Source organism: Canis lupus, chromosome 24 (assembly GCF_011100685.1).
Source record: "Canis lupus familiaris isolate Mischka breed German Shepherd chromosome 24, alternate assembly UU_Cfam_GSD_1.0, whole genome shotgun sequence".
Lineage (NCBI taxonomy): Eukaryota > Metazoa > Chordata > Mammalia > Carnivora > Canidae > Canis > Canis lupus.
Genome location: NC_049245.1, coordinates 36086023 through 36103438, shown reverse-complemented (window position 1 = coordinate 36103438; position 17416 = coordinate 36086023). Strand labels below are relative to the sequence as shown.

The 17416-nt window shown below is 48.2% G+C and overlaps 1 protein-coding gene across 1 annotated transcript in view; it reads left to right on the top strand.

The window, feature by feature from the left end:
- Window positions 1-17416, top strand: part of PREX1 (phosphatidylinositol-3,4,5-trisphosphate dependent Rac exchange factor 1) — a 179402-nt gene that overhangs the window by 102069 nt on the left and 59917 nt on the right. The window contains 3 exon segments of the mRNA XM_038572997.1: window positions 1154-1315; window positions 8269-8402; window positions 15759-15877. Of these exon segments, the coding sequence (XP_038428925.1) occupies window positions 1154-1315; window positions 8269-8402; window positions 15759-15877 (415 nt within the window).

The window sequence follows — 17416 nt, the reverse complement described above, 5'->3', positions numbered from 1 at the left end:
TCGAGGAAATTTCTCTCATCAGCTAGGAAATCTGCCCTGCAATCTTAAGGTCCTGCCGGTTTCTCCCTCCTGTTTCTCTCTCATTATGCTTGCCACGCGGCTAAAGCCCTTCGGTGACAACACGAGCTTGGCCTTAGCACGGCCCAGGCCTGCGCTGGTGGCAGGGGTGGGAGGGCCTGGGGGAAGGCTTAGGGGAGGGCCGGCCCAGACTGGCCACTTTACACGGTCCATCTGGCCCCTGTGGGAGTGGAGGTGTTTCTTGTACCTCCCCTACAGATGAAGACTGGGGCTGAGTGGGCTCAGCATCTGTGGCCTTCTCTCTGACCTCCGGATCTGTCTGTTTCTCTCTCTTTTTCTTTCTCAGGTACTATCTCCCCACCATGCCACTTCCTGGCTGTCCCTCGTTCAATGCCTTATACATTCCCACCTTTGTATCTGCTGGCACACTCAGTCTGGCACACTCTTCGCCAAGGTTTTTGCAGGACTCCCTCCCTTGCTTTATCCAGAGTCTCCGTTCAGATGTCACCTCCTCCAGGAGGCCTTCCCTGACCTCCCCATTTGAAAGACCACCTCCCGGGGCACCTGGGTGGCTCAGTGGGTTAAACATCTGCCTTCGGCTCGGGTCATGATCTTGAGGTCCTAGGATTGAGCCCCACGTCAGGTTCCCTGCTCAGCAGGAGTCTGCTTCTCCCCTTCCCTTTGCTCGTGCTCTCTCTTTCTCTCTCAAATAATAAATCTTTAAAATAAAAAGAAAGATCACCCCCTTTCTCAAGACCTTAGAGCCTAGAGCCTGTCATTCAGATTTGCTTTCAAAGTATTATTGCTGCCTGACATTATGTTATTTATGTGATTTTTCCTGATTTTGGCCCATCTCCTTTACTAGAATGTCACACCCACCAGCTGAGGAATTTCCCTGTTTGGTTGACAGATTTGTCCCTGTGCCCTAGAACACTGCCGTTCCATGAAGCAGGTGCTCAGGGCATGTTTACTGAATGAATGAGTGAATGAATGAATCAGTGATATTCTCCAGCCCCAGGACACCCAGTTTGTACGCAGCAGAGCTGGGATTTGGCTTGGGGCCGGGTGGCCTAGGTGCTGTGTCTGGTTCCCTCTGGGTTGATGTCTCTCATTCCTGTCCTCTTCTGTCCCCTAGGAGCTAGCCAAGAGGACTCCCGGCAAGCACCCCGACCACCCTGCGGTCCAGAGTGCCCTGCAGGCCATGAAGACCGTCTGCTCTAACATCAACGAGACCAAGCGGCAGATGGAGAAGCTAGAGGCACTGGAGCAGCTGCAGTCCCACATCGAAGGCTGGGAGGTATGTCTGGGCTTGACAGGGGCCCGGGGGATGCACAGCTGCAGGTGCGCACTGTGGTCTGGACACCAGATTCAGCCCACAGTGTGTGTTTTGTTTGGCCTTGTGTCTGTAAAAAAAAAAAAAAAATTTAGTTATTTTCTAGTTAAGTCCACATAAGTCTAAATTTCAGGTTTCTTTTGAAAAATCGGTAGCACTGGGCCTCCAGTCTCCAGGACAGCAGCCACTAGAGCCTCCGGTTCCTCACTGCCCACCACCCCCCGTCCCTCCCAGTCTCTCTCCTTCACATGTTGCTGTACCTGCCTGGTGTCCACAGGCCTTTGAGCTTTTGATGCCAAGTCCACTGTGATACTTAAGGGTCTACTCCAGGACAGAATCCTGGCTTTGACACTCCCTTGCTGGGTGACTTTGGGCAAATGTCTTCACTTCTCTGAACCTCCTGTTTCCTCATGTATTCCTGGCACACAGTAGGTACTCCATAAATGGTAGGTGTTGCTATTGTATTACTATTGTCATGCTCACGAGGGTATGGGATTCTTGAAATCTTCCCATTGTGCATCATTTATTCATTTAAGCCTCCCTGTCTTCCTTAGATTATTAGAGATTTCCTACAAATCTGTTGAAGGAAATGGGAAAATCTAAATAAATAAATAAAAAAACCAATATCAGAGTAAATGCAGCTGGAACAGAGGATCAAAAGCAAAGATGAAAGACGCCTAGATTCTTCTCTGAATCATCTGCTTAGACCCTTTGGGTTTTCTGGCGCTTGCTACTTTTGGGATTTCCACTTCTTTTCCCTGTGTTCAGGAATCCTGAATGTGACCCTGTATCAGTGCGAGATTGAGAGTTTGGCTGCAGACAGGAGCCTGTTTTCAGGGAGGAGGCGGGTCCTGTGGATTAGCGCTTGCCACGTACCATCCTCCTCCTGCTGGGACTTCCTCTCTTGCCGAAGCCAGAGAATGAAGAGCTGTGTTTCTAGTTCCCCGTGCAGTTTAGGGTTGGGGTATGATTGGCCGAATTCAGACCCAGCTGCTGGGGATTTGGATGGTGGGTGGGACAGAGGCCAGCCACCCTTGTGCTGTTTTTTGCTGCAGAGCGCAGCCATGGTCCTGTTTGGCTTTCTGTGGTAGCATTAGCAGAGGGTCCAGGTTCCGGCTTCCTGGGTGTCGGGGGGCGTGGGCCATCTGTTTGTTGTTGGTGGTGTGTGTCTAGCAGGCAAGGGATGGCTTTGCAGCTGACAGTGAGGCAGCAGCTCCCGAGGGCCTGGTTGCAGCCCCGGGGGGTGTTCTCCTGTGGCGTCAGCTCGGGCAGGTGGTGTGCGACCCTTCCTTTCCCCAGTTGGGGCAGAGGCGGTGGCTTTCTGGTGGGTGGGCCAGGTATACAGTGCTGTTGGTTTTCGGGGAGCCCTGGTTTAGACTCCTGGCTCCCCTAGACCACCCAGTGATTAAGCGAGCCCCTCATTTCTTTTTGCTTAAAATATTATGTAGCTTAGTTTCCATTTCCTGCGGCTGCAAATTGTCAGGTACTCAAGTATGCTGGTTAGGGTATGTTGTCTCAGGGCTCATTTCAGCCCCAAGATGTCAGGGCTCCCATTTTGTCTCTTGTGGTCCTCCTGGCCTTCCCCTCTTGGCTCCATGAGAACAGTAGCTCCAGGCATCACGTGTTCCAAAACAGGAGGAGACAGGGGCATGGCCAGGGCAGTGAGAAGGAGCAGTTCTCCTCAGTGAAGAAAAACCTTTCCGGGGAGCCCCAAAGAGACTTACTTCTCCTTTCATCTCATTGACCATTGGGCCACACGGCCACTTTTGGTGAACACCCTTATCTAAGTTGCCAAGAGAGTAGGGGATGTGTTTAAGCCCGTTTGAGCTTTGAGCTTCCTGGCAGCCAAGGTGAAGAGAGCAGGAGACATAAGTTACTCAATATTTATTTTCAAAAAAGGAAGACAGAGCAGTTCTTCTGGGAGACACGGAGAGTTTCCTGGAAACCAGCTGAAAAAGATATTTCGCACATGGGCCCCTGTGAAGAGGAGGATTGAGCAAGCTATTTGGCAGTCAGAGCAGAAGTGATTTCTAGATGCCTGCTTCTGGGAAGGATCTGAGGAAATAAGAACTAAGGGTCTTTGGGGGCCCTTTTAGATCCTGAAAAAAATCTACAATTTGAGAGCGGCCCTTATTTTGAGCCCTGTTTCTAGGTGCAATAGGAAATGCAGGAGCCAGAACAAGACTTTCTGGCAATTACTGAGCCTCTGTTACATGTTTCCAATACTGAGGGGAGGGGCTGTTATTAACTCCCGCTGGACGGGGGGTGGGAAACTGAGGGACAGGACTTGGTTTGGAGGCCCAGCCCTATAACTTAGTCTGCCCTTCATCACGCAAGGTTGTCCTGCTCTCTCGGCCTCCATTTGCCCTTGGTTGTCTAATGTGAGTAACACTGTCTCTTGAAGGTATCCCCTGGTGTCATTCTGAGGATAAAGTGAAAACTGCAGTATGAATGCTCTTTGGAAAAAGTAAAATAGTTTTCTGTGCAGTAGGGAGAAGTATTTGTTTTTTTGTTTTAAGTGTATCTTTTTTTTTTTTTTTTTTAAAGATTTTATTTGTTTACTCATGAGACACAAAGAGAGACAGACACTAGAGAGAGAAGCAGGCTCCCCTCAAGGAGCCCAATGTGAGACTCGATCGGGGGAGCTCGGTATCATGCCCTGAGCCAAAGGCAGACGCTCAATCACTGAGCCACCTGGGTGCCCCAGTTTTTGTAAAAAGTAATCTCTACACCCGATGTGGGGCTTGAACTCACACCCCAAGATCAGGAGTCACATGCCCCACTGACTGAGCCTGCCAAGTGCCCCAGAAAGGTTCTTAAATGCAGTTGGATCCCCAAGATGACTTGTAAAAATAATGTGTCGTAGCTAGAAAAAAATCACATGTAACAGTGAAGCTACTTGCAATGGCTTCTTGCTCTCTGTAGTTACAGCCTCGGGGGACAGTGTGATTTCGGGTGTAGTCTGTGGTGAATGGGTGGTTGCAGATCCTTACTTCTGATAATCTTCCTGTGATAATTACTGATCTTTCTATCTGACCTCTCGCCAATCTAGTTAGAGGGCTGCCATCTAGCTCTTGGAATATGGCTGGCAAGGGACTCATTTAGGAAGGAGGGAGAGTCTCTCCTTGGCTGCTTTCTTGCTGTGCTTGGGTGTGCATCATATGTTTGATCTCCAATCTCTGGTTTCCTCCCTGCCCCCATCCTTTGTAATCTGCTTGTCCTTTTTAGTCGAGAGACTGGTTTACTTAAAACCAGATAAATTAATCCATAAATCCAATTTACCGAGCGCATGGAAATGGCAGTATGTTGCAATACCGTGGAAGTGAGTGGACAAGCCGGCTCCCTTTGCAGGGAGGGGTTCTTCTTCTTCTTTTTTTTTTTTTTTTTTTAAAGATTTTATTTATTTATTCACAAGAGACAGAGAGAGAGAGATAGAGACACAGGCAGAGGGAGAAGCAGGCTCCATGCAGGGAGCCCGATGTGGGACTCGATTCTGGGACTCCAGGACCATGCCCTGGGCGGAAGGCAGGTGCCAAACCTCTGAGCCACCCAGGGATCCCTTGCAGGGAGGGGTTCTTATCCTCTAGTTTCTCCATCTGAAAAGTCTGGATGATGGCATTCCCCCTTCTTGGGTCACTTGAGGATTTGGGAGGGGACGCATGCATGACACTCAACACAGCAGCGCTGTGGCTGGCTTCACTGGCTCAGAGTAAACGCTCCATAAATGGCGGGAGGAGCTGTGGCAGCAGAGCAGGAGTTCAGTCTCAAAGTTTTTTTCTTTTTTCTTTTTTTTTTTTTTTTTTAAGATGAAAAAGCATCGTGCAACTTTAGCTACAGCTCATACCCGGTGTGGGCTGACCCTCCCACACAGGGACACTTGGGAAGCAAGCCCCATGGACTTTTGTGTGAAGCTCACAGTCATAAAAAGAAATGCATGTTCTTAATAAGGAGGAAATAGAGCACACTTGTCTCGCTGGCTCTTGAAACGCTGGTTTAAGAGACCATCAATTGACCACTCACCCTCAGAGGGACAGAAGGCAACAGGAGTGAGGAAACATAAAGTTGTTATTAAAAGAGAGAGAGAGAGAGACCATAAACAGAAGTTGTCATATGTTCTTCTACCCTTCTTGGGATGCCTTGTGCTCCAAAGGGCTGTGGTCTCTCCCCTTCGGAGACCCCTGCTCTCTCTAGACGAGTAGTCTCATTAAAAAGCCCTTCTGGTTGTCAATTACCTTCTAAGAACCCCCCCCCCCCCCCCCGGTTAAGGGAGGTTGGTGGGTCAGGGAATGGGGTCATCCTGTCTGGGTTTAAGTCCCAGCTTGCTCACTGACCAGCTGTGTAACCTTGAACACGTTGCTTCCCTGCTCTGCGCCTCAGTTTCTTCACCTATAAAATGAGAGTTGTGGTAAGGATGAACTGGATTCATACAAAATACTTAGAATAGCAGCAGGCACGTGATAAGCTCTTCCCATCTTCTCCACATGTTAGTGCTTCAGTTGGATGGAGCCTACACTGTCTCCAAGTCTCCAGTCCTGCCTGGTGGACACCTTGGTGCTCAGCCTCTTCCCTGTGTGTCTGATCCTCAGCATCAGACTTGACCTTGACCCAGGTTCAAGGATTCTGGGGAGTCCAAGGGCCACCTGGGCTTCTCAGCTAAGGTAGAAGGAGCATCTTCCTGAAGTGTCCTTGGCATTTCAAGTGTATTTGCTAGGTGGTCTTGGGTCAAGGTGGAGGGGCAGCTTCCCTGGCTGGGTTCACTGCTCTCTGGGGTCCCTGGATGTTGACAGAGAGGTCAGGTGTGGGCCTGTGTGATGTCGGGGTTCCAGGCCCTGCAGCCAGACCAGGTACCAGATCCACATACAAGCAGCCCTTTAGAGGCTGGAAGGGCTGATGGGTGGGCATGAGTGAGATGGGGAGGCATGTGATCTCCAGGAGCTGCCCCAAGCTGGCCCATAGGCCACTGATAGAGCTTCATGACCCCAAGCATCATGCTCACCCTGTTTGTGAGGATACTGGAGGCCCAGGGGTCTCTTTGTCACAAGAGCCCTGAGCCATGGAGCAGTGGGCTTGCTACCTTGCTAGTAGCTGTGTGTGTGGAGTCAGATCCCTGCCTGCAGCATGCAGGCATCCATATTGTGATTTCTGTTAAACGGGTGCATGCTCCTGCCCTAGGCTACCTAGCTCTTGATCACAGGGAGATTGGTTTCCCAGGACTCCAGGTGGGCCCCAGAGGGATCTCTGCATTTTTGAGTGATGAGTTTGCTGTGCCCAGCCAGGCTGTGGGTATGGAGCAGGGAAGACTGCAGTGGGTAGTTAGCAGAAAGCCTGATTTCTGAGTTTCTAGAACCAGTTCCCCTTACTAGGTCTCAGAAGTAATTGAGTCAGCATATGTCATCGGGGTATGAACTCCCCTTTGGTTTGGTTGTTGCATGTTTGGGGAAGGAGACTCTGTGAACACACACTTCTCCCTCTCTCTTTCTCAAGTTGATTTCTGGGCTAAGATAATATCACATCTCATTCTCCTACCCCTTTTATCTACAGGTCTGTCAAACGAGCCTCCCTGAACCCCACTTTTGTGTAGTATCCCTTGGGCCTAAATGTCAGGGGCACCCCATTGTCCACTTATTGATGGGCCTGGTCCTTATCCTGATGTATGGGTTCAAGGATGTGGTTGACTGCTGACAGGAGAGAGAATGGCATAAATGAGGTAGAAGTTGGTTTCTCAGCAGCAGAGCAAGCTGGGGGCCGAGCAGCTCTGCTCCCTTTGGACCCAGGTTCCTTCCAACTTCTTGCTCTACCACCTGCTATGGTGTGTGCCACCAGTCCAGCTGTCTTCCAGCTTGTGACAAGAGGGGAGGGAGGGAGAGGAGAGGACGCTATTTTCTTTAAAGGGAATTTTGTTTAAAAAAAAAAAAAGGGAATATTGTAAAAATGGGCCACAGTGGCCATAACTTAGTCACATGACCACACTGACAAGGGATGCTGGGAAGCAGAGTCTGTGGTTGGATAGCTAGGTGCCCACTAAACTCCACTCCTGCCACAGGTGAGGACTACAGCTAGCTGGCATCCTGTGCCCTCCCAGGTATGTTTCTAGCTTTCTTTCATTGAGCACTTGGAGAGCTCTGTGCCCTGCTTTGGTCCTCCCTGAGTTCCAGACAGACCTGTGTGGTCCCGTCCTCCTGGTTCCTGATCTCCCCCCATCCCGGAACCTCATGGAGGTTCAGTGAAGTTTATGTATAGTTAACATTGTAGCCACCACCACCCCTGTCACTTAGCATTGATGACCATGTAGAGTTTGAGAATTGTCTCCATCTGTATCCGTATCTGTAGCTAGGGTAAGTGCTCTAAAAATCCTGCCCCGGTGGTGTTCACACTGTGCTTATTACCTGCTCTGCAGGCATTTATTGAGCACCTGCTTGTATGCCCAAGAGGGCTACAGGTGCTTGGAAGACCTTGGCGAATGCTTAATAATACTTAATAATGCTTCCTGTCCTTATGGAAGTGGCGTTCTGGTTAGGGCGATATGATCACAAGTCAAGACATAAATCAGGAAAGGACAGGCAAAAACCAAAACAAACAAAAACCCCCAAATGCCAAACAAAAACTGAAGCAAAATAAAAGTGGATGCCAACTAGGGCTGGGTGGTTTCTCCGCCCTGAGGCCAGATCTCTCTTCTGTGAAGTGGGCATCTCCATGTGCTCTTCCTGGCATTGTTCAGGTGTGCTCAACAGACAGAAGCCATTGATCAGATTGTTGGGATTTTCTGTCTGCTGACAGATTTCCTGCATGGTGCATTTAGGTTTTGGGGCACGAGGGGGCCAATGATAGGTTCTGTTTCTGGGAAGGAAGCTGATATCCTCGAGTGCTCTCTCCTGGATTTGCTGGCTCATTCCGTGCTCCCCTTATCACTCTCCCAGGGCTCCAACCTCACGGACATCTGCACTCAGCTCCTCCTACAGGGGACTTTGTTAAAAATCTCTGCGGGCAACATTCAGGAGAGGGCCTTCTTCCTCTTTGACAACCTCCTCGTCTATTGCAAGCGGAAATCCAGGTGAGTTGCTGGGGCAGCTGGGGGTGGGGCTGCCCATGTGGGCCATGAGGCAGGGATTGGATGGGACCCTAACAGTTTTTCACGGTGACACCTTAGGCTTGTTACTCCCCTCTCTTGGCCTCCCTTTGTTCTTCTGAGTTGAGGGGTTTGTTCTAGATCAGTACTGCCTAATAGAAATATAATGTAAGCCACATGTGCTATATAAAATTTTCTAGCAGCCATATTACAGAGCACCGTAGGGGAAGGGAGGGAAAAATAAGATGAAACCAGAGAGGGAGACAAGGCATAAGAGACTCTTAACTAACTCTAGGAAACAAACTGAGGGTTGCTGGTGAGGAGGTGGGTGGGGGGATGGGGTAACTGGGTTATGGGAATGTGATGTGATGAACATTGGGTGTTATATGCAACTGATGAATCACTGAACTTACATCTAAAACTAACAATATACTACATGTTAACTAATTGAATTTAAATAATTTTAAAAAGTTAAAATTAAAAAAGCAAGAAGAAACAGGCAAAGCGAATTTAAAAAATATATTTTATTTTTTTCAATGTATCTCTAAATATCATTTAATGTATATAACCAATGTATATTCAATTTTTGAAAATTATTAAAGAGATATTTTGCATTTTTTTACACCAAATCTTCAAGATCTAATGCATATCTTACACTTACAGCACATCTCAATTTGTCCTAGCCTCATTTTAAGTGTTCAGCAGCCACATATGGCTTGTGGCTGCTATATTGGATAATGTTGGTCTAGACGGTCATAGAAATTTGGAGATTCTTTGTGACGCTAACATCCTATGATTCTAAGACCCAAAGGTGGGGGATTCAAGGGCAGAGGGCTCTTCCACTGTTAAGCTTTTTGAGGGAAAGGATATTATCTTTGTCACCTTTGTATCTTTCCCTGGAGCTTCCTACGCTTTGTAGAGTTAAGGAGTGAATGGATGGGTGAGTGAGTGGTAGACACGTATAGGTGCATGCATGATTGTGAGTGTGGATGATGATGGGATGTGTGGGCAGATAGGAGGAGGGTGCACAGGTGGGGTTTTGGAGGGTGAGAGGATGGTGGATGAAGAGAGGCCGGGAGGAATGTGGATGGATGAATGAGTGGATGAGGGAGTGGATGGGTAAGTGGTTGGAGGTGTAAGAGATGGCTGGATGGAGGGATGGACAGAAGACTGGGGGATGTATGGATGTTTGGGTAGTTGGAGAAGTGGGTATGAAGCTGCTATGAGCTGGCAGAGGTGTGTTCCCATGAAGGTGAGTTGGTACCGTGCATGTATGGTATTTAAATGAACGGGTAGATGGAGGGATAGTAATAAAATGGGAGATTAATGGATAGATGGTCAGTTGGATGGTTGGATGGATGATTGGTTGGTTGGTTGATAGTTGTTGGGGTAGTTGGATTCTGGAATGAAGGGTTGAATGATCAAGTGGGTGGATGGATGGATGATTGTAGAGAGGGAGAATTGGGAGATGGATGGATGGGGGCATGAGTGGCTGGCTGGCTGGATAGATTATTGGTGAAATGAGAGATCCCTGTCTTTCAGTTTCCTGAGGACAGTCTCAGTCCAGCCTGTTTGAATCCCTCTTCCTGTTACCTTGTTTTAGGGATGAAATGGTGGCTTTCCAGATCCTTGATCTAGTAGAGGCTAAGGCTTAGGGAGGTCCAGACCCTGAGACCCACTGTCAGCATTGTCCCCACCTCCCTTTGTAGCTCCAGGCACCTCACGTACTGTCCCTGAGCCTCATCTTCCTGGTCTGTTTCTGCGCCTCCTGAGGTTGTCGTCAGGAACCTTTCCATAGGGTGAATGATGGCATTCATTGCATGTGTTTGGGCTTCTCTTTCTCCTCCAGCCTGACCTCTCTGAACCTCAGCTTCCTGTTCTGTGGAATGGGAATGATAAACCGCTTCTTACAGCAAGGTTGGGTTTAGAGTGAGCTCCTGACGATTGAATCATGTTCACGGTTCTCTGGCTCTGTGACTTTGCCTCTCTTTGCCTGGGTTCCCTTATATGCAGCATTGGGTGAATTATCACATGGACCTCAGAGAGTCATCGTGAAGAGCCTTTGTGTTAGGCGGGCCCAGCCCCTAGTAAAGCTCACAAAGTAAGGGTTGGCGGCTGTTCCTACTACTGTTAACTTAGCTCCATCCACATTGTGTTCCTGTTCACGGACATGTGCAGCTCCAGGCGCATAGTAGGCACTTTGACCGGGGCCCCTGCCCCTCTGCCCTTCCTCCTAGTTCTGGGTTTGGCCCTTTTGATTAAAGGCCTTGGCCTCCCACCTCTACCATCCCCCAGAGTGTGTCTTACTTGGCTGATGTTTTATTCTTGCCCACTCCCATTAGGCCTGTCGGTGTCTGTCTCATGTCCCCCAGGTCCTCTCCTCTCCACCTTTCCTTCCTTCTTGCTTCGTGCCTGTTTTGGCTGTGCCCTTCCCTGCCAGCCACCCTGGGCTATCTGAAGCAGGCACTGTTCCCTGCACCCTGGGGTTTAGGAAACAGAACGTCCCTTTGGGCATGTGTGACCTGCTCCAGCTTTAGTTGACCTTGTTCACCTTGGGCCGCCCTAGTACCAGCCCTTCCTCCATTGGCAGGGTCACACCTGTTGGAGCAATTGTGGCCCATCCTGCTGGTGCTGGATCTCAAGTGGGGCTTCTAGGACTGGCCCTGTGGCTGCCATGAGGTCTCTGAAGGCCATTTGCTGCCTTAGTTCCATGAGTGATCCAGGCTGGCTGGATGGAAAGGGCACATCTGTCTCCTGGGAGAATGTGGTGGGCAGCCAGCATTCCTGCCTCTGGATACGGAGCCAGAGGGCCAGGCTCCAGGAGGTCCCAGAGGGATTGGGCAGGGGTGGATAGAACTCCCAGCCTGACCAATGTGGTCACAGGAAGCGCCTGACACTGCTAGGTGTCTGCTGACGGTTTTGTCTTTGCCTGGGTTGTGCGGGGCACCGCCCGTCCAGGATGCGGGTCATGGAAGGCCTCTGACTCACAGTGCTTCTGGCCTAATTCAAAAGTAGAGGCTTCCATCAGACGTGGAAGGAGTGTTCTAGGACCCCATTTGCCCGTTGTTCAGAATGGGAAACAAACACCAAGAAGAGCTCAATTTCTGATACCTCAGCTGCTTGTGTCGTGTCTGAGGGGTAGTGGCATCACTCCGGGGTTAAGGACCTAGAGGTCCTGCTGCTAACCAGCTGTGTAGCCTTGGGCATGTGACATCAGCTTTTTGTGCCTCTGTTTTCCTGTCTGTTCAATGTGGATGAAAGTAGTCCCCACCCAATAGGATTGTTTTTATAGATGAAGTAGGATGAAATGTGTAAATCAGCTAGAATAATGCTGGCACATGTACATAAAGAAGAATGACCCATCTCTGTCTTCCTGTGGGTATCTCACATACAGCTCACACTTAGATGGGGCCTAAAGCAAGACTCTTTGTGAGTCTTTTCTTTTCTTTCTTTTTTTTATATTTAATTTTATTTATTTATTCCTGAGAGACCCAGAAAGAGAGGCAGAGATATAGGCAAAGGGAGAAGCAGGTTCCTGGTGGGGAGCCCGATGTGGGACTCAATCCCAGGACCCCAGAATCATGACCTGAGCCAAAGGCAGACGCTCAACCACTGAGCCACCAGGTGCCCCGACTCTTCATTTTCATTACAACTGCTGCCCCAGACCTTTTCTTCTTCCAGTCTTCCTCATTCTGAGTAAATGGCACTACTGTTTACTCAGGAAACCAGACCAGAATCTTCATTGACCTTACCTTACACCCACTTCTTTAGCAAGTCCTTTCTTATCTGTCCCCAAACTTTTTTTTTTTTAAGATTTTATTTACTCATTCATGAGACGCAGAGAGAGAGGCAGAGACACAGGCAGAGGGAGAAGCAGGCTCCCTGTGGGGAGCCTGATGTGGGACTTGATCCTAGGACCCCAGGATCACACCTTAAGCCAAAGGCAGACACTCTACTGCTGAGCCACCCCCACCCAGGCAGCCCATGTCTCCAACTTTGGCTAGAACTTCAGTGCTTCTAATAAGAACTCCAGGAAGGAGTGTTTGTGTATGTATGCATAAATGATTATAAAATTTACATGGAGGGATCCCTGGGTGGCGCAGCGGTTTGGCGCCTGCCTTTGGCCCAGGGCGCGATCCTGGAGACCCGGGATCGAATCCCACGTCGGGCTCCCGGTGCATGGAGCCTGCTTCTCCCTCTGCCTGTGTCTCTGCCTCTCTCTCTCTCTCTCTCTCTCTCTGTGTGACTATCATAAATAAATAAAAATTAAAAAAAAAAAAGAAAAAGAAAAAATCTTTCAAAAAAAAAATTTACATGGAAACAGAGAAATAGCTATGACAATTTTGAAAAAGGACAAAGCTGGGGGACTTGTACTATTGGTACCCAGGCTTACTATGCAGCTGCAGTAAGTAAAATAACATAGTATTGCTGTAAAATCAGACATATAGTTCAGTGGAATAGAACAGCCAGTCCAGGAGCAGACCCCCATGGACGTGGTCATGTGAACTTCAACAAAAATGCCAATGCAGTTCAATAAATGATGCTTGGTTAGTTTGATATCCGGTGGGGAAAATGAGTTGGCTATTAGCTCAGATGGTACAAAAAAATCAACTTCAAGTGGATCATAGATTTAAATGTGCAGAGTCAAAAAATCAGGTTTTCAGAGGAAGGCATAGGAGACTATCTTCATGATCTGATGGTAAGCAAAGATTTCTTAAATAGGACAAAAAGTTTAATTTAAAGGAAAAGTAGATTCATCAGATCATATTAAAATGAAGAACTTATCAAAAGACACTGTTTAGAGAATAAAAAGGTAAGCTATGGACTAGGGGTCTTTGAGATCCGTATAACTGACAGGGAACTCACATCCAGAATGTAATAAGAAGTCCTATAAGCCAAATTTGGCTTTTTTTTTTTTTAATTTTTTTTTGTTTTGTTTTTGTTTTTTTTTGTTTTTTTTTTTCAAATTTGGCTTTTTATAATGACTTATTGGCACATGGCATGCCCATTTGTTTTGGTGTTGTCTGTGGATGCTTTCATGCTGCAAGGGCAGAGTTGAGTAGTTGACACAGAGACCATGTGGCCCATAAAATTGAAAATGTTTACCATCTATCTGGCCCCTTTCAGGAAAAGTTTGCCAACTCTTGTTATAAATCATTAAGAAAAAGACAACCCAACAGAAAAATGTGCAAGGGACAGTCATCTCACAAAAGCCCATGGCCCACAGGACCAGACGGCCAATAAACATGAAAAGGGGCTCAGCCTCATTACTCATCAGGGAAATACAAGTGTGATGTTTAATGAGCCGCTACTCTATGCCCACCAGAATGGCCGCAGTGGACGTTAGCTCCAGAGGATGGGGAGCCAGCAGGAATGTTCCTGCTCTCCTGGGGTGGGGTAGGCGGGTTGGTACAACTACTTTGGGAAACAGCTTGGCATTCTCTGGTAAAGTCGATCATGTGCATCCCTTGTAAGTCAGCTGAGGTCGATCACTTGCCGAGATGTGCACGTGTATTCTTCATAAGACACGGTGGCACCGAACGAAGCAACCGACCTCTTGATCACCATCACCCTTTGTGATTCCATGTATGTGAAGTTCCCAAACAGGCAGAGCAAATCCACAGGGTCATAGGTCAGGATAGAGGTCACTCTTGCTTGGTGGTGGTGGTGGTGGTGGGAGTAACTGGGGAGGGGGCACAGTGGGGGGCTTTTGGGGGTGTTTACAATGATAATAGAAGTGTTCTCACTCTATAAAAGTTAAACATACTTCTTTGGGCATTTTTTTTCCTGTATGGATTTTACATTTTAATAAAAAGTTTATAGAAACTTGTATGTGTCCGCACACACGTAGGTAAGTAAGTATGGGTAGGTGTGCACAAACCATTGTGCTCCTCAGTGGCTTCTAGTTTCCTGTGGGCTCTCCTGGCCCCACCTGCAGTCCCTTCCTCACAGGCTGCCACATAACCTAGATCAGATCATGCTCTTCCTCTGCTCAGACCCTCCATGGCCCCCATCTCACACTGTCAGGAGGAGCCTATCTTCATCACAGCCCACAGGACCCGGCCAGATCTGGCCCGTGTGGCTGCTCTGACCTCTGTCCCCACACTCACCCTTGCCCACTCAGCTTCAACCACCAGCCGGCGCTGCTCCTTGCAACATCGCGTGGGGCCTAGAATGATCTTCCCCAGATACCCTCCTAGGTTCCTCCCTCATCTTCCCTAGGTCTTTGCTCTAAAACCACCTCTTCAATGAGACCTCCCCTGACCACCTCTTCCTCCCCTGTCCAGTTAAAATCATGCACCGCACCCTCCTTAAGCATCTTCTTGCTTTATTATTAATTTTTTACAAACCTTAAATATTTTAACTAAAAGCATATACTCTGTGTTCATTAAACATTCTTTTCATCTAGAGCCAAAGTTTCTTTGAGGAGAAGTTTACTCTTAACACAAAAGCAACTCACTTTTATCATGTCTTTCCAAAATAATCACCTTAATTTTCAGGGAGATAACTCTTTCTACATTTGTATGTCCTCACTTACGTAATACGGAGTTTACCTAATTGCAGTGACAGGTGCACATCAGGCAAATAGATTTGAGAACATCACCCATCTGGCAGAGTAGAGGGGCCTGCGCATGCCACAAAGTGGCCTTTAGCCCCGAGACCTCATCCTCTGTTTTATTTTAAACACAACATTTAGCATTCCTGACATAACTTTGACTTCTCTACTTTGCGTCTGTCTCTCTGCCCCCTGCCCCCTTGTATTGGAGGGCAAGTCCTCAGAGATTCTGTTTTGTTCACTGCTGCAGCCCCAGCACCCAGCAGAGTGCCTGGCACCAAGTAGGTGTTCTCCGAAGTGCTTGTTGAACGCATGGGTCAGTGACTCCCCTTTGCCCCAACTTGGCATCCTCTCCATAGGAAGCACTGCTCAGATGTTTGTTGAGTGACTGAGTGAGTGGCAGAAGGACCTGAGTCCTGAGTGAGGGAATGAATGGTGGGCAGGTGGATGTGGATGGTTGGGTGCACTGCCTCCTCTGAGCACCCTTCTCTGTGGTCTGATTTCAGGAAGTACCCTTCTGTTAGAGCCCCTACCCTCTTTCTAGCTAAGAGGAATGAGTTTTATTGCTTCTGGTTAGTTTCTCACTGGTGTAGCTCTGTGAGGTCAGCAAGGCAACTAGCCTATTTTCCAGATGGAGAGACTGTCTGGGAGCCGAGAAGACTTGTTCAAGTCACCTAGCCACCAGTCAAAAACTCGTGCATCCTTCCAGATTACTACTTCCCTTTGCTCTTCCGAGCCCCTGTTAGGTGAGATATAGGGGTTGTTGACTTCTTTCTGTCTTTCAGGGTCACCGGGGGCAAGAAATCCACCAAGAGGACCAAGTCCATCAATGGCTCCCTCTACATCTTCAGGGGTCGAATCAACACTGAAGTCATGGAGGTGGAGAACGTGGAAGATGGGACAGGTAAACCCTAACCCCAAGGCCCGCCTGAGCCCCAGCCCCACCTGCTCCATGGCACCATCTCGTTTTACTTTTTTCTTTTCTTTTTTAGAGGGGCTGGGGAGGGGTAGATGAGAGGGAGAGAGAAAATCTTTTTTTTTTTTTTAATTTTTATTTATTTATGATAGAGAGAGAGAGAGAGAGAGAGGCAGAGACACAGGCAGAGGGAGAAGCAGGCTCCATGCACCGGGAGCCCGACGTGGGATTAGATCCCGGGTCTCCAGGATCGCGCCCTGGGCCAAAGGCAGGCACCAAACCGCTGTGCCACCCAGGGATCCCGAGAGAGAGAATCTTAAGCTGGCGCCATGCTGTGCGTGGAGCCCTATGCGGGGCTCAATCTTACCACCCTAAGATCACAACCTGAGCCTAAATCAAGAGTCTGATTAACTGACTGAGCCACCCAGGCACTCCTCAATCTTTTCTTTTGTTTAAAATGTAACTTAACCTAAATATCTAAAACACATGCACATCAAGTGAACACCTGGGTAGTCACCATTCGAGTTAATAAGTCAAACACTGCCTGTACCGTGGAAGCCCTTCACAGGCTCCTCCATGGTCACAGCACCTTTCCCCACCAGAAGTAACTGTCCAAATAGTGTGATGATCATTTTCTCGCAAACATTTTTATAAGCATGCATTAGTAAACGTTTTCATGAAAATTTGTTTCTAACTTTAAGGGTAATATCATTATATATGCATGTTAAGTAGCTTTAAATATATACATGTAGTTATATAGATGTCTTATATATTCATTTAAAGGGTCACAAAATATTGTATATTCTTTTGCATCTTGCTTTGCATTTCTGCACATCACGGTCTACACTGTGTTGGTTTCCACTACTGTGTAATATTCTTATTAATGCCTTGGCGATAGACATTTGAGTCATTTCTGCTATTTGCTCTTATGAACAGTGATGCTGTGAGCAGTCTTGTGTGAACCCCTTTGTGTATGTGTCCTTGAGCTTGGCTAGGGCAAGAGTCCCTAGTTGGTTTTGAGACACAGACTCCTTTGACAATGTCGTGAAACCTGTGGATCCCTCCTCGGATTTAGGGTACGGGGAGCTTAAACCTCCCTGGAAAATTGACAGCCTGTTTACAAGAAGAGGTTGGCCCATCTCCATCCAGCCCAGCCAGCAATGCATCAGGGCCCTCGACTTGGCATTGTGAGGCTTGCACTAGGTTTTAAGTAACCCAAGTGCCCAAATGAGATGGGCAGGGAGGCCAGAGTACATTCCCAGGCTCTGAGACTCCTGTATTTGTGCCCAGACTATGCGGTCTTGAAGCCCCTGTAATGGGGGGGGGGGGGGCAGTCTTTATTTGCAGATCTTCTATTCTTTGCAGAGAGGGAGTGAGCATTTAAAGGGTTGCAAGTTCAACTCTCAGATCCTGATCCTTTTGATGCCCCTGCCAGCCTGTCTTCCTGGGGCAAGATGCACTGGTCCTATAACCTTTCAGGTGTGTAGTGGAGAATGTTCAGAATTGTCCAGCTGAGTCTGGGCTGAC